Source organism: Callithrix jacchus, chromosome 6 (genome assembly GCF_049354715.1).
Source record: "Callithrix jacchus isolate 240 chromosome 6, calJac240_pri, whole genome shotgun sequence".
Classification (NCBI taxonomy): Eukaryota; Metazoa; Chordata; class Mammalia; order Primates; family Cebidae; genus Callithrix; species Callithrix jacchus.
This window is the reverse complement of record NC_133507.1, coordinates 95,633,435-95,655,608: the sequence shown is the minus strand read 5'-3', so window position 1 is coordinate 95,655,608 and position 22,174 is coordinate 95,633,435. Positions and strand designations below refer to the sequence as shown.

Below are 22,174 nucleotides of genomic sequence, written 5' to 3'. Positions count from 1 at the left end.
ACATTACATTACAGTTACAATTCTAACATTTGGCCCAGAATTTAATTTCATAGATATGAGAAAAGATAAGGAAGGGGAATACAGGGAGTTTTCTAAGGCTCTTCTGATTCACCAAACACTCCCCCACTTGATGCTTGAAATCTCCAATTAGACATTCATTTCATTGGCTCAAAATGTTTCCCCTCACTTTAAATTCAAGGAGATGTCATTTCACCCTAGCCAGTTTCTAGGAAGATGTCTTATTGGTAAATAAGTACATCTTTAACAAACTTTGCAAACCCATTGCTTTCGGCAAGTATTGATAGAACTTGAGAAGACATTTAATGGAGGCACTTTCTACTTGAAGCATTGCTTCCTATACCCTGATACAACAATGAACACAGTTACCCAATATGACTAATTATGATGACTTGCAGCACAAAATCACTCTCTACTTGATTTCATCCCCAAAACAGAGCTTTTAATGGGCCATAACTTTCAGGGAAATGTCAGCCACGTGGAATCTCTGGGAGTATATCCACCTCTTCTTGTTTTTAGTTTCTTACCTGGTCAGACACATGCGCACAAAGTCTGCTGCGTTTTCTGAGAAGTGGTCTGGTAAAGAAGGCATGAGCCCTCGGTGTGCTCCGATGTAAAACATGGCGGCCATCCTGTCCATGGAAGCCAGTGGAGGCTTCCCTGTAGCCATCTCAAACACAGTACAACCAATGCTCCAGATATCTGATTTCCTTCCATAGCCAGATTCATTGATGACTTCTGGGGCCATCCAATATGGAGTCCCATGCATGGACTTAAGCATGTCACTGTGGGTGCCATTTAAACCTGCCCAGGCCAAATGCTTGGCGCAGCCAAAGTCAATCAGCTTTATTATTCCAGTTGGCATGAGCATAACATTATTTCCTTTGATATCACGATGTACCACACAGTTCTCATGGAGATAAGCAACACCTTGCAGAATTTGTTTTGTATATTTACAGAACACCATCTCAGACAATGGCCCAAAACGGTTTATAATACTAGAGATTGAGCCGCCAGGAACAAACTCCATGAAAATGCTCACAGTATTCTCTTGCAAGCATGTCCCCAAATAGGCCACAATGTTGATGTGTTTCAGTGCTTTGAGCAAATCTAGTTCTTCCTGTAGTTTCCGGTATTCCTTTTCAGTAGCTAATTTATCTGAGGTATCCAAAGCCACCTGTTTTACAGCTATTAGCTGTCCTTGGCTAGTGAGACCACAGTATACCTAAAAGCAAACCGATATCTTGTTATTAAATTAATGACATAACTTATTCACAGAATGTCTCATGTGACACTTGACTTTCCCTTCTTTTCCTAAACCCTTGTCTTTCTCTAAGTTGTTACCTCCCTTCCTAATGCAAAGTATTTAAGCAAATTCAATGTTTCAGTGGAGCCAAGATGGGTATGAGAAACATGGTAAATGGATGTCATATTGACTTAAAATCAAGTGGCTTGGATTGGCTAGAATCTTGGCTTCATCTTTTCCCAGCTGCATAACTTGGGATAAATGTGTAATCTTTTGACTTCAGTTTTTCTCATCTGTAAAGCTGAGGTAACAATACCTAACTCACAGATTTCTTTCTTTTTTCTTTTTAGACAGGGTCTTACTCTGTTGCCCAGGCTGGCATGCACTGGCATAATCACAGCTCACTGCAGCTTCAATCTCCTAGCTCAAGCAATCCTCCTGCCTTAGCCTCCTGAATAGCTAGGATCATAGCTTGGCTATGATCACACCACACTTGGCTAATTTTGTGTGTGTGTGTGTGTATACTTTTTGTATTGCCACCGTGTCTGGCCTTTTTTTCTTTGTCTTTTACTTTTTTTTGGAGACAAGGTCTCTCTCTGTCACCCAAGCTGGAATGCAGTGGCCCCAATCATATATCACTATAGCCTTGAACTCTTGGGATCAGACAATTCTCTTGCCTCAGTGTCCCAAGTAGCTGGGACTACAGGCATGTGCCACCATACTAGGCTAATTTTTAAATTTTTAGTAAGGTCTTGCTATGTTGCCCAGGCTGCCTCATAGATTTTTTTTTTTTTTTTTTTTGAGACAGGCTGGAGTGCAGTGGTGTGATCTGGGCTGACTGCAACTTCTGCCTCCCAAGTTCAAGCAATTCTCATGCTGCAGACTCTTGAATAGCTGGGATTACAGGCGTGTGCCACCACACCTGGCTAATTTTTGTATTTTTAGTAGAGACGGGGTTTCATCATGTGGCTAGGCTGGTCTTGAACTCCTGACCTCAAGTGATCCAGGTGCCTTGGCCTACCAAAGTGCTGGGATTACAGGTGTGAGCCACTGTGCCCGGCCTGCCTCACAGATTTCTTTTCTTTTCTTTTCTTTTCTTTTTTGAGACGGAGTTTCACTGTTGTTACCCAGACTGGAGTGCAATGGCACGATCTCAGCTCACTGCAACCTCCGCCTTCTGGATTCAAGCAATTCTCCTGCCTCAGCCTTCCAAGTAGCTGGGACTACAAGTGCACACCACCATGCCCAGCTAGTTTTTGTATTTATAGCAGAGACGGGGTTTCACCTTGTTGACCAGGATGGTCTTGATCTCTTGACCTCATGATCCACCCGCCTCGGCCTCCCAAAGTGCTGAGATTATAGGCGTGAGCCACCGTGCCCGGCCTGCCTCACAGATTTCTATGATGACCACATGAGATGGTGGTTTGGAAAGGCCCCTCACGGAGGACTCAAGATGGCGCTGTGAGAACAACCCAGGATTGGAGCTCTTCTCGTTGTATCTGCAAACGGTGAGTCAGAGCGGATTTCCAGACTGATCTTTGTTGCCCACAGAACGGGGAAACTCCCAAGTATAAAAAAGACATGGGACGCCAGGCAGTAGGTCTGCCTGGCGAAGCCGGCAGCCAGGGCGGCGGCGGCCGGCCCTACCCAGCAATCCCCGCAGGGCGCGCTTGTCCGGGTGCCCTGTTGAACCGGCAACCTGAGACTTGAGAGAGCTGGACTTGAGACTGAACGAGACTTGGACAATAGGCCAGCCCAGGGGATTGCAGGGATTGGGATACCCAGTGGGACAAACAAAACCGCGATTTCAAACTATCCCGAGCAGACGGTCCGAGACGCTCTGTGGGGGAGGGGCATCCACCACTACCGAGGCAACCCGCCCCAACTGAGATACACGCCCACTGCTGACGCAGCCAGCCGTTGCCGAGGCAACCCGCCCCAACTGAGATACACGCCCACTGCTGAGGCAGCCAGCCGTTGCCGAGGCAACCCGTCCCTACTGAGATACACGCCCACTGCTGACGCAGCCTGCCGTTGCTGAGGCAACACGCTACAACGAAGAGACTCCGCCGCAGGGCGTGGCGGAGACCACAGCAGAGCCGGCAGGAACAGCGCGAATCACACAACAGCAGGGCGGAGCCTCGGCAGCCAAACAGTGGCTAGTCTGCCTTCTAGCTGGGCAGGACACCTGATCGAACATCCAAAAATAAAGCCCAAACCCCTCAACACAGAGCATTTGAGAAAAAAAAAAAAAAAAAAAGGGTTTTTTAATGAGCTCTGTTGCAGCAGAATCAAACATAGCAGCCTAAGAGCCCTGAATGAACAACAGAGTGCACAGCTCAGCAATTAAACCCCTATAAAGTACAAACTGTCTCCTCAAGCAGCTCCCTGACCCCTCTATATCCAAAAGACTGACATTAGGCAGGCATCATCCTGGGACAAAGAGAGCAGAAAAAGAAACTGGTAGCATCCCTCGCTGTGCCACAGCTACTAGAGGTGCACCCCAGACAAGCAGGGTCTGGAGCGGACCTCAGCAGTCGTACAGTGAAGGGGCTAGACTGGTAGAAGGAAAACCAAGCAACAGAAATACTTCATCATCAACATTCTGGGTGTCCACTCAGAGACCCAATCGAAAAGTCAGCAACTACGCAGACGACCAGCGGACAAATCCACAAAGATGGGAAGAAACCAGCGCAAAAAAGGAGGAAAACACCCGAAACCAGAACACCTCGCCTCCTAGAAAGGACCAAAACTCCTCACCAGCAAGGGAGCAAAGCTGGACGGAGAATGACTGTGACGAAATGACGGAATTAGACTTCAGAAGATGGATAATGAGAAACTTTTGTGAGCTAAAAGATCATGTATTAAATCAATGCAAAGAAACTAAGAACCTTGAAAAAAGATTTGAAAAAAGATTCGAGGAAATGATAACAAGAATGGATACCTTAGAGAGGAATATGAATGAATTAAAGGAGCTGAAAAACACAATACGAGAACTTCGCGAAGCAAACACAAGTTTCAATAGCCGAATTGACCAAGCAGAAGAAAGAATATCTGAAGTCGAAGACCAACTCAATGAAATAAAACGAGAAACCAAGATCAGAGAAAAAAGCGCAAAAAGGAATGAACAAAGTCTCCAAGAAATGTGGGACTATGTGAAAAGACCTAACCTACGTTTGATAGGTGTACCAGAAGGGGACGAAGAGAATGAATCCAAGCTGGAAAATACTCTTCAGGACATCATCCAGGAAAATTTCCCCCACCTAGCAAGACAAGCCAACACTCAATTGCAGGAAATACAGAGAACACCACAAAGATATTCCTCAAGAAGAGCAACCCCAAGGCACATAATCATCAGATTCAACAGGGTTGAAATAAAGGAGAGAATACTAAGGGCAGCCAGAGAGAAAGGTCGGGTCACCCACAAAGGGAAGCCCATCAGACTCACAGCAGATCTCTCGGCAGAAACACTACAAGCCAGAAGAGAGTGGGGGCCAATATTCAACATTCTTAAAGAAAAGAACTTTCAACCCAGAATTTCATATCCAGCCAAACTGAGCTTCAGAAGTGAAGGAAGAATAAAATCCTTTGTGAACAAGCAAGTACTCAGAGATTTTGTCACCACCAGGCCTGCTTTACAAGAGCTCCTAAAAGAGGCACTACACATAGAAAGGATCAATCAGTACCAGCCATTCCAAAATCACACTGAATGCTAAAGAGCTTCAACATAATGAAGAATCTACAACAACTAACAGGCAAAACAGCCACTTAGCATCAAAATGGCAGTATCAAATTCACACATAACAATATTAACCCTAAATGTAAATGGACTAAATGCACCAATCAAAAGACACAGACTGGCAAATTGGATAAAAATCCAAAACCCATCAGTGTGCTGTATCCAGGAAACCCATCTCACATGCAAGGATACACAAAGGCTCAAAATAAAGGGATGGAGGAAGATTTACCAAGCTAATGGAAAGCAAAAAAAAGCAGGAGTTGCAATTCTCATCTCTGATAAAATAGACTTTAAAGCAACAAAGATCAAAAGAGACAAAGAAGGCCATTACATAATGGTAAAAGGATCGATACAACAAGAAGAGCTAACGATCCTAAACATATATGGACCCAACACAGGAGCACCCAGATACATAAGGCAAGTTCCTAATGACTTACAAAAGGACTTAGACTCCCACACAACAATAGTGGGAGACTTTAACACTCCACTGTCAATACTAGACAGATCAACCAGACAGAAAATCAACAAGGATATCCAGGGCTTGAACTCAGACCTGGAGCAAGCAAACCTGGTGGACATTTACAGAACTCTCCACCCCAAATCCACAGAATACACATTCTTCTCAGCACCACATCACACCTACTCTAAAATTGACCACATAATTGGAAGTAAAGCACTGCTCAACAAATGCAAAACAACTGAAATCATAACAAACAGCCTCTCAGACCATAGTGTAATCAAGTTAGAACTCAGAATTCAGAAACCGACCCAGAACCGCACAGCTTCATGGAAACTGAACAACTGGCTCTTGAATGTTGACTGGGTAAACAACGAAATGAAGGCAGAAATAAAGAAGTTCTTCGAAACCAATGAGAACGAAGACACAATGTGCCAGAACCTCTGGGACACATTTAAAGCAGTCTCTAGAGGAAAGTATATAGCAATAAGTGCCCATATGAGGAGAATGGAGAGATCCAAAATTGACACCCTATCGTCAAAATTGAAAGAGCTAGAGGAGCAAGATCAAAAAAACTCAAAACCCAGCAGAAGACAAGAAATTACTAAGATCAGAGCTGAGCTGAAGGAGATTGAGACACGAAAAACCCTTCAAAAAATCAATAAATCCAAGAGCTGGTTTTTTGAAAAGATCAACAAAATAGACAGACCACTAGCCAGATTGATTAAAAAAAAGAGAGAGAACAACCAAATAGATGCAATAAAAAATGATAAAGGGGAAATCACCACAGATTCCACAGAAATTCAAACCATCATCAGAGAATATTACAAACAACTAGATGCGCATAAACTAGTAAACCTGGAAGAAATGGATAAATTCCTGGACTCCTGTGTCCTCCCAAGCCTAAACCAGGAAGAAGCTGAAACTATGAATAGACCAATAACAAGGTCTGAAGTCGAGGCAGCAATTAAGAGTCTACCTCACAAAAAAAGCCCAGGTCCAGACGGGTTCACAGCCGAATTCTACCAGACACACAAGGAGGAGCTGGTACCATTCCTTCTAAAACTATTTCAAACAATCCAAAAAGAGGGAATCCTTCCCAAATCATTTTATGAGACCAACATCATCCTGATACCAAAACCCGGCAGAGACCCAACGAGAAAAGAAAACTTCAGGCCAATATCCATGATGAACATAGATGCAAAAATCTTCAATAAAATATTGGCAAGCCGATTGCAACAGCAAATCAAAAAACGTATTCATCATGATCAAGTAGGATTCATCCCAGGGATGCAAGGCTGGTTCAACATACGCAAGTCTATCAACGTAATTCCCCACATAAACAGAACCAAAAACAAAAACCACATGATTATCTCAATTGACGCAGAGAAGGCATTTGACAAAATTCAACAGCCCTTTATGCTAAAAACCCTCAATAAACTCGGTATCGATGGAACGTATCTCAAAGTAATAAAAGCTATTTATGACAAACCAACAGCCAATATCATACTGAATGGGCAAAAACTGGAAGCATTCCCTTTAAAATCTGGCACTAGACAAGGATGCCCTCTCTCACCACTCCTATTCAATACAGTACTGGAAGTTCTAGCCAGAGCAATCAGGCAAGAAAAAGAAATAAAGGGTATTCAAATAGGAAAGGTGGAAGCCAAATTGTCTCTATTTGCAGACGACATGATAGTATACCTAGAAGACCCCATCGCCTCAGCCCAAAAACTCCTGAAACTGATAAACAACTTCAGCGAAGTCTCAGGATATAAAATCAATGTGCAAAAATCACAAGCATTCGTCTACACCAATAACAGACTTAAAGAAAGCCAAATCAAGAGCGAACTGCCATTCGCAATTGCTACAAAAAGAATAAAATACCTTGGAATACAACTCACAAGGAACGTAAGGGACCTCTTCAAGGAGAACTACAAACCACTGCTCAACGAAATCAGAGAGGACACAAACAGATGGAGAAACATTCCATGTTCATGGTTAGGAAGAATTAATATCGTGAAAATGGCTATACTGCCCAAAGTAATTTACAGAATCAACGCTATCCCCATCAAGCCACCAATGACTTTCTTCACAGAACTGGAAAAAACCACCATGAACTTCATATGGAACCAAAAGAGAGCCCGCATAGCCAAGTCAATTCTAAGCAAAAAGAACACAGCGGGGGGCATCACACTACCGGATTTCAAACTATACTACAAGGCTACAGTAATCAAAACAGCATGGTACTGGTACCAAAACAGAGATATAGACCAATGGAACAAAACAGAGGCACCGGAGGCAACACAACATACATACAACTATACAATCTTTGATAAACCTGACAAAAACAAGCAATGGGGCAAGGATTCCATGTTTAACAAATGGTGTTGGGAAAACTGGCTAGCCATGTGCAGAAAGCAGAAACTGGACCCCTTCCTGACACCTTACACTAAAATTAACTCCAGATGGATTAAAGACTTAAACATAAGACCTGGCACCATAAAAACCCTAGAAGGAAATCTAGGCAAAACTATCCAGGACATAGGAGTAGGCAAGGACTTCATGAACAAAACACCAAAAGCATTGGCAACAAAAGCCAAAATAGACAAATGGGACCTAATGAAACTCCACAGCTTCTGCACGGCAAAAGAAACAGTCACTAGAGTGGATCGGCAACCAACAGAATGGGAAAAAATTTTCGCAGTCTACCCATCTGACAAAGGGCTGATATCCAGAATTTACAAAGAACTCAAGCAGATTTACAGGAAAAAAACAAACAAGCCCATTCAAAAGTGGGCAAAGGATATGAACAGATACTTTACGAAAGAAGACATATATGAGGCCAACAATGATATGAAAAAATGCTCATCATCACTGGTCATCAGAGAGATGCAAATCAAAACCACATTGAGATACCATCTCACGCCAGTTAGAATGGCGATCATTAAAAAATCTGGAGACAACAGATGCTGGAGAGGATGTGGAGAAAAAGGAACACTTTTACACTGTTGGTGGGAGTGTAAATTAGTTCAACCATTGTGGAAGACAGTGTGGCGATTCCTCAAGGCCTTAGAAATAGAAATTCCATTTGACCCAGCAATCCCATTACTGGGTATATATCCAAAAGACTATAAATCGTTCTACTATAAGGACACATGTACACGAATGTTCATTGCAGCACTGTTTACAATAGCAAAGACCTGGAATCAACCCAAATGCCCATTGATAATAGACTGGATTGGAAAAATGTGGCACATATACACCATGGAATATTATGCAGCAATCAGAAATGATGAGTTTTTGTCGTTTGTAGGGACATGGATGAATCTGGAGAACATCATCCTCAGCAAACTGACACAAGAACAGAAAATGAAACACCGCATATTCTCACTCATAGGCAGGTGATGAAAAATGAGAACACGACACAGAAAGGGGAGTACTAAACACTGGGGTCTATTGGGGGAAAAAGGGGAGGGCCAGTGGGAGGGGGAGGTGGGGAGGGATAGCCTGGGGAGAAATGCCAAATGTGGGTGAAGGGGAGAAGAAAAGCAAAGCACACTGCCATGTGTGTACCTACGCAACTGTCTCGCATGCTCTGCTCATGTACCCCAAAACCTATAATCAAATAAAAAATTAAAAAAAAAAAATAATTTTTGGAATAAAAAAAAAAAAAAAGAAAGGCCCCTCACAAAATATGTAAAATAGAGGTAGTTTAGCTCCCAAGCTCTCTGGAGCAAGAAGGAGACAGGCCCTGGAAATCACCCTTATGATGTAATCTCAGTGGTTTTGTGTCTTCCCATCTTCTCATTGATTCCTGAAATGTCCCCAGCTGCAGACAGCACAAGTCTTATTTGGGAACCAGCCTTTTCTTTACTCATCTATGTAAATAACTCTCAAGTGCTAGGACTTAGATATATAATGTTTGTACATATTTATGAGGTACATATGATATATTAATACATGCATAGAATGTGTAACGATCAAGGCAGTGTGTTCAGGACATCCATCACCTCAGACATTTGTCATTTTCTTTGTGTTGGGAGCATTTCAAATCTTCTAGCTAATTGGAAATTCACAATGTATTGTTGTTAACGATAGTCACCCTACTGTTATCAAACACTAGACCTTATTTCTTCTCTCTGACTGTATGTTTGTACCCACCTCTCTTCATCCCCCACCCACAAAATATCTTATGCAATTCACAAAATATAAGGGACATCTTTTGTTTTTGCCATCCAGCAATGATTCTCCCAACTTCCAGTAACATGTTGAGCTGTTGAAGGAAGATATTTCTTTCCCAATGGACTTGAACCTGGGAGAAGGAGAGGCTAGAAATACAATGGTCGCTGTATCACTACATGGTGCCTGAGAAACAGCCACACACTGAGAGAGAAGCCAAATCCTGATGACACTGTCTGACCCCTGAAGCCACCCAGGCCCAGAGCCAGAGCTATTCCAGACCTTTCAGTCACATAAAGCAATAACTGTCTTTTCTGTCAATGGCTGGATTTTCTGTTACTTCCAACAAGTTCTAAGTATAAGAGTGCTTGCCAGAGGAAGCAGGAAGGATGATTAGGGGAGTGGGAGGGGCAGAGGGAGGGACTGTGGAGGGGTGGGGAATGCTGGTTTCGTTTCCAGTTTAACTTACTGTGCCGTAGGCTCCCTTTCCAAGAATCTCACCCTTGGTCCATAGGATAGGTTCTTCAGACTTGAAACTGTTTTCATAAAATGCTTTCTTTTCATTTGAGTTGAGAATTTTCTCCTCTGTGTCATGTATCCTGAACCCATTACTATGCCTCTGGAAGAATAAGACAGAAGGAAAAGTGACCATTAAACCAAGTCATTGGAATGGAGAGAAAGGGGTGAGAGTAGAGTCTTCTTCTCAAATGTTCCTGGCTGTGGCCACTCTAATAGGTAACTTCTAGAGACACACGGCTCCCCCAAATGACCACATAATGTATTTTAGCTGTGTACTTCAGCCTTGTTAATTATACACATTTTAATATCACATCTTGCTCTGCATACTTTATAGGAAGGTCTTAGGCCTGTTCATCTCTAGGCCCACATGGGCCTGCAGCTACTGACCACTGTCTTCTGAGAATGACCTTTCAGAAGCTCCCTATCATGACGGAATGTGTTAGCGTATGCCATCTCCTCAGCCCCTAACCTCAACTCTCTCCTTAAAATTCCCATTGAAGTAGTGAACAATCTGAGAACAAATGCTCAGCTGTAGGGACTCTGAGAAATGCACATTTCATGTCTTCATATGAACAAAATGGTGAGCTACTATGGGAGCCATGTTCATTTCTTTCCATCTCACATACCTAGAGCAATGCCTTGCCTATAATTATCTTTCTGCTGATAGTTGGAAATTATATGCTGTTGATTGAAAATGTCATCATTGAATAAAATACTGACTTATTTGAATGGTTTTGCTACATTGATTTAACCAAAGTGATTTCATTACAAGGCCAAGCTAGCTAAATTCCAAAAGCGGATCAGCATAATGAAAACATCTTAGCCTGAAAGTCAGAGGACCTGAATTCCAACCTTGTGATTAAATAACGAGACCTTGAAGAAATGATTTAATTGTTTGGGTTTATAATTCCTCATTTAAAAATAAGGGGTTTGGGTTGGGCGCGGTGGCTCATGCCTGTAATTCCAGCACTTTGGGAGGCCAAGGAGGGTGGATCATGAGGTGAGGAGTTCAAGACCAAATTGGCCAACATAATGAAACCCTGCCTCTACTGAAAAATACAAAAATTAGCTGGGCACGGCAGCTCATGCCCGTAATCACAGCTACTTGGGAGGCCGAGGTAGGAGAATTGTTTGAACCGGGACCCGGGAGGTGGAGGTTGCAGTGAGCTGAGATCGTGCCACTGCACTCCAACATGGGCTACAGAGTGAGACTCCATCTAAAAAAAAAAACGAAAAAAATAAAAAAAAGAAAAGAATGGGTTTGAACCAGATTGTCTCTGAGGTCCTTTCCACCCCACTAAATCTCAGATTCTAATTATACCAACCTGTATTTTGACATTTGTTGTCTCTCTGCCCAGTTCTTTTGGGGGACTTCCTCTCCTACTGAGGACAAGATTTAGGTTTTCAGGATCTGTTTCATTTGCCATTTTTTGGCAAGAGTTGTTATCTTTCTCATCAAGAGCTAATAATTCTGCAGCTAGACAACCTAATAGTTCATCTGTCAATTCTTCATTATTTACAGAGTCCAGAATTTCTTGGGAAATTGAATTTGTGCCATTTAAAGTTTTTCCAATCATTTGGTTTGTGATTGGCTTATTTTCTAAGCTATCATGATCCAAATAATGTCCTAAATATTGATATGTTTGGGAAGATGCACTTTCTTGTTTTTCTTGAAAAGAGAAATTCGTAAGTGTTTTACACTGATCTGAAACACTGTCAAACTCTAGATCATTAGTTAAAATGCGGCTGGCATTTACTTTGCTAACAGATCCTGAATTCTGCTTTTCTTGCTGTACGTACTTGTTAGATCTCTTCTCACTGGGCACTGCCCAGCTGTTTTCCAAAGGGATAAATGGGATCTGGTAATGTAGCTCTTCAAGTTTTCGCAGATCTCTGAGGCCTGTAGCAAGTATTTGATTGTTAGAAATGTCTCTATCATCAGTAGACTCTTCCGTAGAAACTTCTTCAACAATGAATAAATCTGAGACAGGAGGGAATTCATTCTGTTTCATGAACTGCTCAGGTGTCTGAGCCAAGTTCATGGGATGAATTTCCTCTTTGGAAGATAGAAACTCATTTCCTGAAGATTTTATCTGCCAGTATGGTTCTGAAATACCATCACCATTCTCAACGTCATGTAGGTTGCTACGTACAGCTTTGCAACTCTTTTCTTTAGAAATTAAGACTTTGTGCTCTTGTTTAATGCCAAATGAAGTCTTTGGGGGTTTCATATGCAGTTTTTTCTGAGAAAGCCTTGTTCTGATATTGCTGCTCCTCTCAGTGTATGAAGATCGACATTTATTGGTGACACATCTGGCTGATGGAGCTGAACATACCTCACGATAATACTTGTTTTCATGCCTGTCAGCGTCTCGCACATGACAATAAACAGGGGTCCCAAACATTTCATAGATTCCAGGTCCATTAGCAGTTGAATTGATCTCTTTGAACATATCACTATACTTAAGATCTAGGTAATTTAGTCTTGGCTCTGTCAGTTGAACACATGACTTTTGGATTCCTGGATTTTTACAGATACAAGGAAATGATTGCTTTTTAGGTTTCTGAGTCTGGTGAGTTGATTGCTTCTTTGCTACCTGTGGCGTTATCTTTTGAAACCTGGGCAATTGCCAAGGCCTGTGGTCAACATGTCCCAAAGCAGGGGAAATTTGTGTTTTTATGCTGGTTTTATGCATGGTAGGCTTAATGGCTTTAAGGCTTTCAATAGAAATCATGAAATTCTGAGATGTCTTCTTACTTTTCTTTGTTTTTGAATCTAACTTACTCCTATGGGAATTCATCTTACACTTGTCATTTTCTTGGTGTGCAAGTATGTTGACACTATGGCTGTTATGAATGGTTCCCTTTCTCTTTTGGAGGCTTGGTTTGGCTGTAGCTGATTCCTTGGTGGTTCCATCCACAGGAAAGGTGATGTGGATAAGAGGCACCATCCCATTCATTTCTGGTTTGGCTCCTTCTGCTGTTGATATTTTTATGTTTGTCTCCATGCTGCTATGACCTTCTGGGAGTTTATCAATGGGGTCATCAAATACTTCATTGGACAAGCTTTTAAGTACAGTACACTCTTCTAAAATATTGTTTGGTTCAATTGCTTCATCTTTATGTAATGAAGCTCTTTGTGAAGCAGCTTTATTATTTCTCATCACTTCATCCTGGCTTGGAGCTATTTCTGAATACTGGGCTTCTCGGAACTTGCTTGGAATGGTACACACTATTTCTGAATCTTGTTCATAGTTTTTGGCTACTGAACTCTCATTCTTTCTTGATGAAAGATACTGAGAGTCGTCTTCTTCAGCTTTTCTCATTTTACTACCATGGAAGTCAATATCCTCTTCCCTATCTGCAGGAATGTTGCCTTCCTTCAAATTCTCAAAAGACACCAAAGACTGCCCTTTTTCAAAGTGGGTGATTTCAGTTGTGTTACTTTCTTCTATTTCCTTGGATTTCCAGTTCTCCTCCATCTCCAGGCATTGTCTGTGATGGTTAGCCTTCGGAAAAGAGCACATATTTCTTGACCAAATGAAGCCACCTGAAGACCTGAGAGTCAGATCCATTAACAGCTTAACTAGGGCTCCTGGAGGCTTGTTTGATGGGCTAAGCTCATCAGATTGACAAACAGACTCTGAGAGTTTAGGCACAAAAGATGTGAGGCTTGGAATGTTTCTTTCTTTCTCTTTTGGAAACTTGTGGTTTCGGGGGATAGTAAGGATACCAGATCGCGTGGGCAAGAATGACAGTGGTGGCAGAGGGAACTAAAAGGAAAGAGAGAAAAAGCTATGAATGCAGAAACGGATATAAATATTGTGTTAACTGGTTTAAAGTAGTCTAGAGAGATTATAATATCCTCTTAAGGAAGGCTTTTAACGTACAAAGCTATCCTGGGGATCACAATTCTTCTTTTTTTTTTTTTTTTTCTTTTTGAGAGAAGGATTTGCTCTGTCTCCCAGGCTGGAGTGCACTGGTGTAATCACAGCTCACTGCAGCCTTGATCTCCTGGGCTCAAGCAATCCTCCCACCACAGCTTCCCGAGTAGCTGGAACTACAGGTGTGTGCCACTATACCTGACTAATTTTTTAATTTTAGTAGAGATGAGATCTCTCTATGTTGCCCAGGCTGGTCTCAAACTCCTGGCCTCAAGCAATCCTCCCACTCTGCCTCCCAAAATGCCGGAATTACAGGTATGAGCCACTATGACTGGACAGATCACAGTTTTTGAAACTAAAACCTCATTCCCAATATTTTTTTAAAACAACAGGTTTTAAAACCAGGATTATTATAGATGTAAAGATTCATGGTTTTACATATATATATTTTTTTTTTTGCAGGATCCATGGTTATATATTTTTAAATGAAGACTCTATAATGTCAATGTTAAAATTTTAAGATAAGAAACATTTTATTTCTCTTCTTTTTTCTTTTTACTTTTCATTGAATTGATTTAAAATGTTTGAAATCCCACTGAGAACAGTTTAAAATTGCTGTTAAAATACCTCAACAATGGTCAGTTATTGACTAACTCAGAATTTGTATCTGAAACGCAACTATTCACCATTGTTTTGCTGAATTATTTTGTGAATGAAATTCACAAAATTTCATTTTTGTGAAAGAAAGGAAAATGGATAGCTTTCCTTTTTTTCTACTTTGCCCTCTATTTTTGAACTAGGCTAGTTTTTATTATCAGCCTCTAGAGGTCAGTGTAACCCAATGTATAATATTAAGCTTTGTGAGCAGTAAGCTATAAACTCCTTAACGCTATGCTTCTTTTCACTGGTGTTTTCCTGTGTATACAGATTCAATACCTCTTTATATAACAATATTTACAAGCATGGGTCATGGGTAGTAATTGAGAAATATGTGTTTAATTTTGATTCTATTGCCACCTATGTGTAAGAAGGAAGGAAATGGAACCTGACTCTAGAAACTTAGGCATTAAAAGTAGATGAGATGCAGTGTAGGCCCCAATTATACTGTCTAGATGATTTTCCCCATTTACCAAAAATGACTTAGGAAATAAAGGCGCATTTGCCCAGTGCTTAACCATCTGCCTAGTAATGGCCATTACGTTTTTTTACGTCAATAAACTTTTTACAATGCTAAGCACTACCTATGTGTAAGTATTTCTCAAAGGCTCATAGGGTAAAGAAGGGTCAGATAGTTGAGAAACTAAGAATTGCAAGTATCTTTCCAAAAACTTATAAATTAGACAACTAGGAAAATCTTTCCACCACTAGGGGAGAAAAGAATTGCCTAATTTCTAGATAGGTTAAAAGACGATAAATTAAAATATGTCTGGCCAGGCGTGGTGGCTCATGCCTGTAATCCCAGCACTTTGGGAGGCCAAGGCAGGCTGGCCACTTCAGGTCAGGAGATCGAGACCAGCCTGACCAACATGGTGAAACCCCATCTCTACTAAAAATACAAAAATTAGCTGGGTGTGGTGACAGGTGCCTGTAATCCCAGCTACTCGGGAGGCTAAGGCAGAAGAAATATTTGAACCCAGGAGGTAGAGGTTGCACTGAGCCGAGATTGCGCCAGCTTGGGCAACAGAGCGAGACTCATCTCAAAAAAAAATAAAGAATGTCTAAGGGAGCTACTCAGCTCATTACGCAGAGAAAGGAAACACTCCAGAAAAAGACTGCACATAGCAAGGTATAATTTTCCCAGGAATGATCTGCTACTAGGAACTATATGTGAGTTGTTGTGTTTCCAGGAAATACAGTTGCCCCTTGAACAACACAGCTTTGAACTGTGTAGGTCCACTCATAGTGGATTTTCTTCTTCCTCTGCCACCTCTGTGACAGCAAGACCAAGCCCTCCTCTTCCACCTCCTCCTCAGCCTATTCAACATGAAGACAATGAGGATGAAGACCTTTATGGTGAACTACTTCCTTAATGAAGAGTAAACATGTTTTCTCTTCCTTATGATGCTCTTAGTAACATTTTATTTTCTTTAGCTTTATTGTAAGAATACAGTGTAGAATACATATAATACACAAAATGTGTGTTAATCAACTGTTTATCAGTAAGGCTCTAGTCAACAGTAGGCTATTAAGGCCAGGTGCAGTGGCTCACACCTCTGTAACCCTAGCGCTATGGGAGGTTGCGGGGGAGGGTATTGCTTGAGGCCAGGAGTTCAAGACCAACGTGGCCAACACAGTGAGACCCTGTCTCTAAAAAAACAAAACCAAACCAAAAAACCAGTAGGCTATTAGTAGTTAAGTTTTGGGAGAATCAAAGAATATACATGGATTTTTTACTGTGTTGGGGGAATCAGTGACCCTACCCCCTATATTGATGAAGGGTCAACTGTCATTGCTGAGGATTTGGTTCTAAATTAGTTAATAGGGTTTTTTGGGGTTTAGTTCTCAAGTCAAAAATGCTAGCGCTAATCTTACCTCAATGCTTCGGCCACTGTACTTCATATCAGAGGTCGAAAACTCTACAAGAAAAAAAAAAAACCTAGATATACTTAGCAGTAAAGAGAAAACAGTCTCAAGCCAGAGTCTGGGGAATGGAGTAATACAGATGCTAAGGGGTCTGAGGAAAAGTTGTAGAAATTAGAGGTTTCCCCTGTGGGATTCACACAGAGGTGGAATGACGATACAAAATGTCAGGCTACTGCTACTCACAGGATTGTGCTTTTACATTTATGTCTCTATTCTGACAGAAAACCTGAGATCTCTGGACCAGAGAGCAGATTATTTATCACTCACAGAACATTGTAACGCCAGTTCCCCACATCCGGGTTCCTCACAGGGCAGCGTGATGAGAGCCGGCTGTTTGCCTGCATGGGTGGTAGAGCTGCGTCCCAGGAGGGAGCCCCGGGGAGTGATGAGGCTCAGGGCGTGTACTGGGTAAGTGGCACTTTAGCCCGTCTTTCCCTCCAGAGAAAGAGACAACTTTACTATGAATAGTAAGCAAATGCTTCCAGGAGAAAGGTGCCTTTGTGTTTTATTACCGTGGAATGTAAGCAAACAGCTTTTTGGGGAAATCAGGCTCTAAATCTCTCTGGAGCAATACACTAACTTCTGAGGCGTTTTTGCCGTTCGATCATCTCTTAACCTAGTTTCCTAGTGTTTTTTGCTTAGAAAGCCTGAACTGTGCAGAAATGTGAAAATATTCTTCTGTAAGTATCTCCCAACAGTTGTTTAAACTAGATCCACCATAAACTCTGAAAGGGAGGTGGGGAGGTCTCGCCTAGGTAATGAGCTGGGACTTACTAAGTAGTGTAAAACCTAGAAGTTGTTTTCTTCTTAGCAAAAAGTCGGAATGGTGCCCCAAACCCCACGCACCACCACTTCTGCATAGTTTGGACTTTCTAAAGCCGAAGCCAAAAGCTCCAGTGTCTCCAGGGTCAAAACAGGTCAGAGAACTAAATGAAGAGGGATAGCAAGGCACAGCCGTAAACTAAGATCACATGCCCCAACTTAAGGGGCGTTATTACCCAGCGCTCAGTGATGGTATCCAATCTAGATGGATAATCCAGCACTGCTAGATCCTCCAAGAGAAGCCAGAGAGCTGTAGATTTTATGTGAAATCTCCTTCCCCCACCCTTGCTTATTTATTTATTTAAAATTTTTATGTTTATCATCTTCTATATAGACAGGGTCTTACTATATTGCCTAGGCTGGTCTCAAGCTCCTTGGCTCGAACAATTCTCCTGCTTTGGCTTCCCAAAGTGCTGGGATTCCAGGTGTGAGCCACTAGGCCTGGCCTCCCCTCCCTTGTTTTTCAGTGTTGTGAGGGTCAAACAAATGTCTGTAGGTCCGTTTCACCCATAGGCTGTCATTCTGAAGTTTCACACAGAGAGAACAAGATTTTTCTAAGATTTAACACAGTAGAAAAGCCAATCCCAGGTGAAAAACAAGTCACCTAAGAGGAGGAGGACCTCAACAGGAGTGGTCACAGGCATTCCCCTTGACTACAGCTGGCAGTGACATGCCCCACTTCATTCCCAATGCATTTACTCAATAATTATTTACTGAGTGCCTACTGAGTGGCCAATACTGTCCCAGAAGGTGGCAATTCATAGTTGTGAGCAGCAAAGCGAAATCTTTGCTCTTTGCTCCAGAGGTTGCATTCTAGAGGTTGAGGTTTTCTGTTGAAAAGATGATAGAAGTTAATCCAGAAACACAATTGAATATAATTTATAGTTGGGCACATATGGATAACATCCTGAATTTTTTTTAAATCCCTTTCAAATATTCTTGTAAAGATTTTGTTAGGTATTATCCAGTACTGGTCAGGAATCATGTGGGGTAAAGACTTCCGGTGGGAATGTAGAGGCAAGAGATTTCTGGTAGGTAATTTGACAACATGTGGCAAAGCCTTTTTAAAATGTGTAGAGACCAGCCTGAGCAACATAGTGAGACCCCATCTCTACAAAACATGTTAAAAGTAGCCAGGTATGGTGGCACACACCTGTACTCTCAGCTACTCAGGAGGCTGTGGTGGGAGGATCACTTGAGCCTGGGATATTGAGGCTAGAGTGAGCCACGTTTGCATCACAGCACTCCAGCATGGGAAATAGAGCAAGACCCTATCTCCAAAAAAGTAAATAAAACGGAATGAAATATGTACAGAGTTCCAATTTAAAATGTCAGATTGAATGTACAAGCTTTTCTCCAAAATGACCGTAGAGGAATTTTAAAACATGTAAATAAGGACAAAAAATAAAAACACCCAAATGATAAAACAGCAGATGAGCAATATCAGCAACATTTTGGACAGAGAAAACTATATGGACAAATAATGATTGAGTTGTCAACTTTCTCTATTCTACTCAATGCTTGCAAGGGGAGAGCCCAACCAGAAATAAGAATCTTGGAAAGGAATGTGGACTGAAGATACCTCTGAAGACAGGGATGGAGGCAAACCTGAAATGAGAGGATGCTCGTAAGTCTGTGCTGAATTAAGTACCAGATTCCCTGCCCTGTCCACCAGGAGGAGTTACTCTTCTTTCCTGGCAGATGGCTGGAAGTTTACTCCCTGGAGGGCTTGAAACAAAGGTACTAAGGAGCTGGGTATGGCTGGGAGCAGAAATGGCGTGCTGGAGTGAAAACATGAGGATTAAGGAAAAGTCTACACACTGAAATATGAACCCCATTCAGTGCCAAGAATGTTGCCTCTAGTCTGATAACCGGCAGGCAGACGCTTGGATTATCTCTCTGGGGAAAACTAACCAAGAGAAAAGATCCATTGATCTATACAAGCTGACACTTGGGAATCCTACCAATTGTCCAGGTCTCCCCCTATTCAACTCCTTTGAAGCCCATTCATTCAACAAGCTCAAACATACAGCACTTTTTAGTGACACCCTTTTAGATACAAATAGACAAGATTCAACTGATAATGTGAGGAAATGCTCCAATATAAAAATAAAGAGAACAGATCAAACTGAAAGAAAGAGCTCAGAAGAATTAGAGACAAAAAAACCCAACCCAACTCTTATCATTCATATTCTCCATGTACCCTTTCTGAAGAAGCTGCTGGGAAATGTGTGCTAGTAAATGAGGATTAAGTAAAGCAAGGAAGGCAAGCAAGGTGGTTAAAGCGTGTAATCCCAACACTTTGGGAGGCCATGGTGGTTGGGTCACTTGAGCCCAGGAGTTCAAGACCAGCCTGGGCAATATAGTAAGACCCCATTGCTACAAAAAAAATTTTTTTTAAGTAGCTGGGCCTGGTGGTGCATGCCTGTAGTCCCAGCTACTCAGGAGGCTGAGGAGGAATGGCTTCAGCCCAGAAGACGGAGGTTGCAGTGAGCTGAGATCGTGCCACTGCACGCCAGCCTGGGTGACAGAGTCAGACTCTGTCTCAAAAAAAAAAAAAAGAGGTAAGGCAAGGAAGATTAAGAAGCCACATATCTAGTACACAGGGATTCAACACAGCACGGAGGCAAGGGAATTCCCAGGCTGACACAAAGGGAATCTCAGACGGGCGGCTGGGCAGTAGATCCAGAGAGCAGGTGGTGTGGAGTAAAACTGGAGGGCAGGAGGGGCCAGGAGCAACGTCTGCAAAACAAACAGAACCAACAGATTGCCTGAGACCTAATCACCTGTAATGAGATTTGTTTTACAGGCATAGTACACAGGATGGGATGAATTAGTGACAGATACACAAAAAGTAAGCAAATGAAGAAATGAAGTGGTTATTACTAATGCTGAGATAAATACAATGTCTAAAAGAAAGGGAAATGTAATCAACACACTATGGAGCTCAGCTGCAAATAATATTTTACCTAGTCATAATAACGGAGATGTTGGATATTGATTTGAAAAAAATAAACACAAAGATTGGGAAAATTGGCCATTGCTTGTATGTAAGACAAGTAAAAGTATTAAATCTTGATAGATAAAGCCCAAGCTGAACAATCAGTAAATATCACTCTAAACATGATGTTTAGCAATATGCAAGTTCACACTAGAAGAAACAGTCACACTATTTGTACTTTTTTTTTTAAAGATGAGGTTCACTCTATCACCCAGGCTGGAATGCAGTGACATAGTCATCATCCAGTGCAGCCTTGGCCTCCTGGGATTAAGCAATCCTCCCACCTCAGACTCCTGAGTAGCCAAAGCCTATAGGTGAGCACCACAGCCACCTAATTTTTAAAATTTATTTTTGGCCGGGCATGGTGGCTCACGCCTGTAATCCCAGCACTTTGGGAGGCCGAGGTGGGTGGATCACCTGAGGTCAGGAGTTTGAGACCAGCCTGGCCAACATGGAGAAACCTCATCTCAATGTATAAAAATAAAAAATATAAATTAAAAAAATTATTTTTATATATGTAAGTTTCTTTAGAAGTAGAGCGTGACTATGTTGCCCAGGCTGGTCTCGAACCCCTGGCCTCAAGCAGTGCTACTGCCTCAGCTTCCCAAAGTCCTGGGGTTACAGGTGTGTGCCTGTTCACAGCCAGTACTCTTTGTTCTTTCTTTCTCTTTCTTTCTTTTCCTTTCTTTCCTTCTTTCTCTCTTTTTCTTTCTTTTTTGTCTTCTTTTTCTTTCTTTCTCTCTCTCTCCCTCTCGCTCTCTTTCTTTCTTTTTGAGACTTCAAGTGATCTGCCTGCCTCAGCCTCCCAACATGCTGCCTTGAACCTGATTATTGTTATTATTAATTCAAAGTGTATTTATAATGGTTATGTGCCAGGTATGATGCCAGGTGCTTGGAGGGTCAATGATTCTTGTATTTTTAATCTGCTGAAGACGAGCACATAAACAAATAGTGACAATTATGCATGATTAGTGCTATGTTGTAGGTAAGGTTAGGATCCTATGGGGGACCAAAGAAATGCCAACACGTCCAATCTGAGGAAGTTCAGGAATACTTTCCAGAGGAAGTGGTTTCTAAGACAAAACCTGAAGAATGACTCCAGCAGAAAGAATAGTATGTGCAAATATTCACATGCATGTTTAGGGAATAGAGTGCATTTAGTGTGCTAAAGTTTATCATACTGCTGAGGCAGAGTGGCAAGATATGAGGCTGAAAGAGGCTGTTGAAGTTGAACACAGTGGCTCATGCCTGTAATCCCAGTACTTTGGGAGGCCAAGGTGGGAGGATCACTTTAGCCCAGGAGTTTGATACCAGCCTGGCCAACATGGTGCAGGTGTGGTGGCATGCACCTGTAGTCCCAGCTACCCAAGAGGCTGAGGTGGGAGGATCATTTGAGCCCAGGAGGCAGAGGTTGCAGTGTGCCAAGATCATGCCACTGCACTCCAGCCTGGGCAACACAGCCAGACTCTATCTTAAAAAATAAAAAAAAAGCTATTGAGATTTGGGAGCTAACTTTGTAGATTTCAAGGAACAAGAGTCTAGATCCACTTCACAGTCCAGATTTCATATTAACTCTTTTCCATTAGCCTATTAAAACACTGCTTCAACATTATACCAAATGAAACAAACCAGACACAGGACAAAATATTGCACGATTCCATTTATATAAATGACCTAGAATGGTCAAATTTATATTGAGATAGAAAATAGAATAGTGGTTGCC

At 41.9% G+C, this 22,174-nt stretch overlaps 1 protein-coding gene across 5 annotated transcripts in view; it reads right to left on the bottom strand.

Annotated features, from left to right (window-relative positions):
• MAP3K19 (mitogen-activated protein kinase kinase kinase 19) overlaps positions 1 to 22,174 on the bottom strand; it is an 84,802-nt gene that overhangs the window by 13,358 nt on the left and 49,270 nt on the right. For 2 of the 5 annotated variants that reach the window (XM_035305055.3, XM_078327935.1), the window contains 4 exons: positions 16,578 to 16,621; positions 11,487 to 13,934; positions 10,112 to 10,261; positions 546 to 1,243 (listed from right to left, as the gene is read on the bottom strand). In XM_035305055.3, the coding sequence (XP_035160946.1) occupies positions 546 to 1,243; positions 10,112 to 10,261; positions 11,487 to 13,934; positions 16,578 to 16,621 (3,340 nt within the window). The remainder of the gene's footprint in view (positions 1 to 545; positions 1,244 to 10,111; positions 10,262 to 11,486; positions 13,935 to 16,577; positions 16,622 to 22,174) is intronic. The other 3 variants (XR_013518971.1, XM_035305057.3, XM_017973511.4) reach the window with 3 other exon arrangements.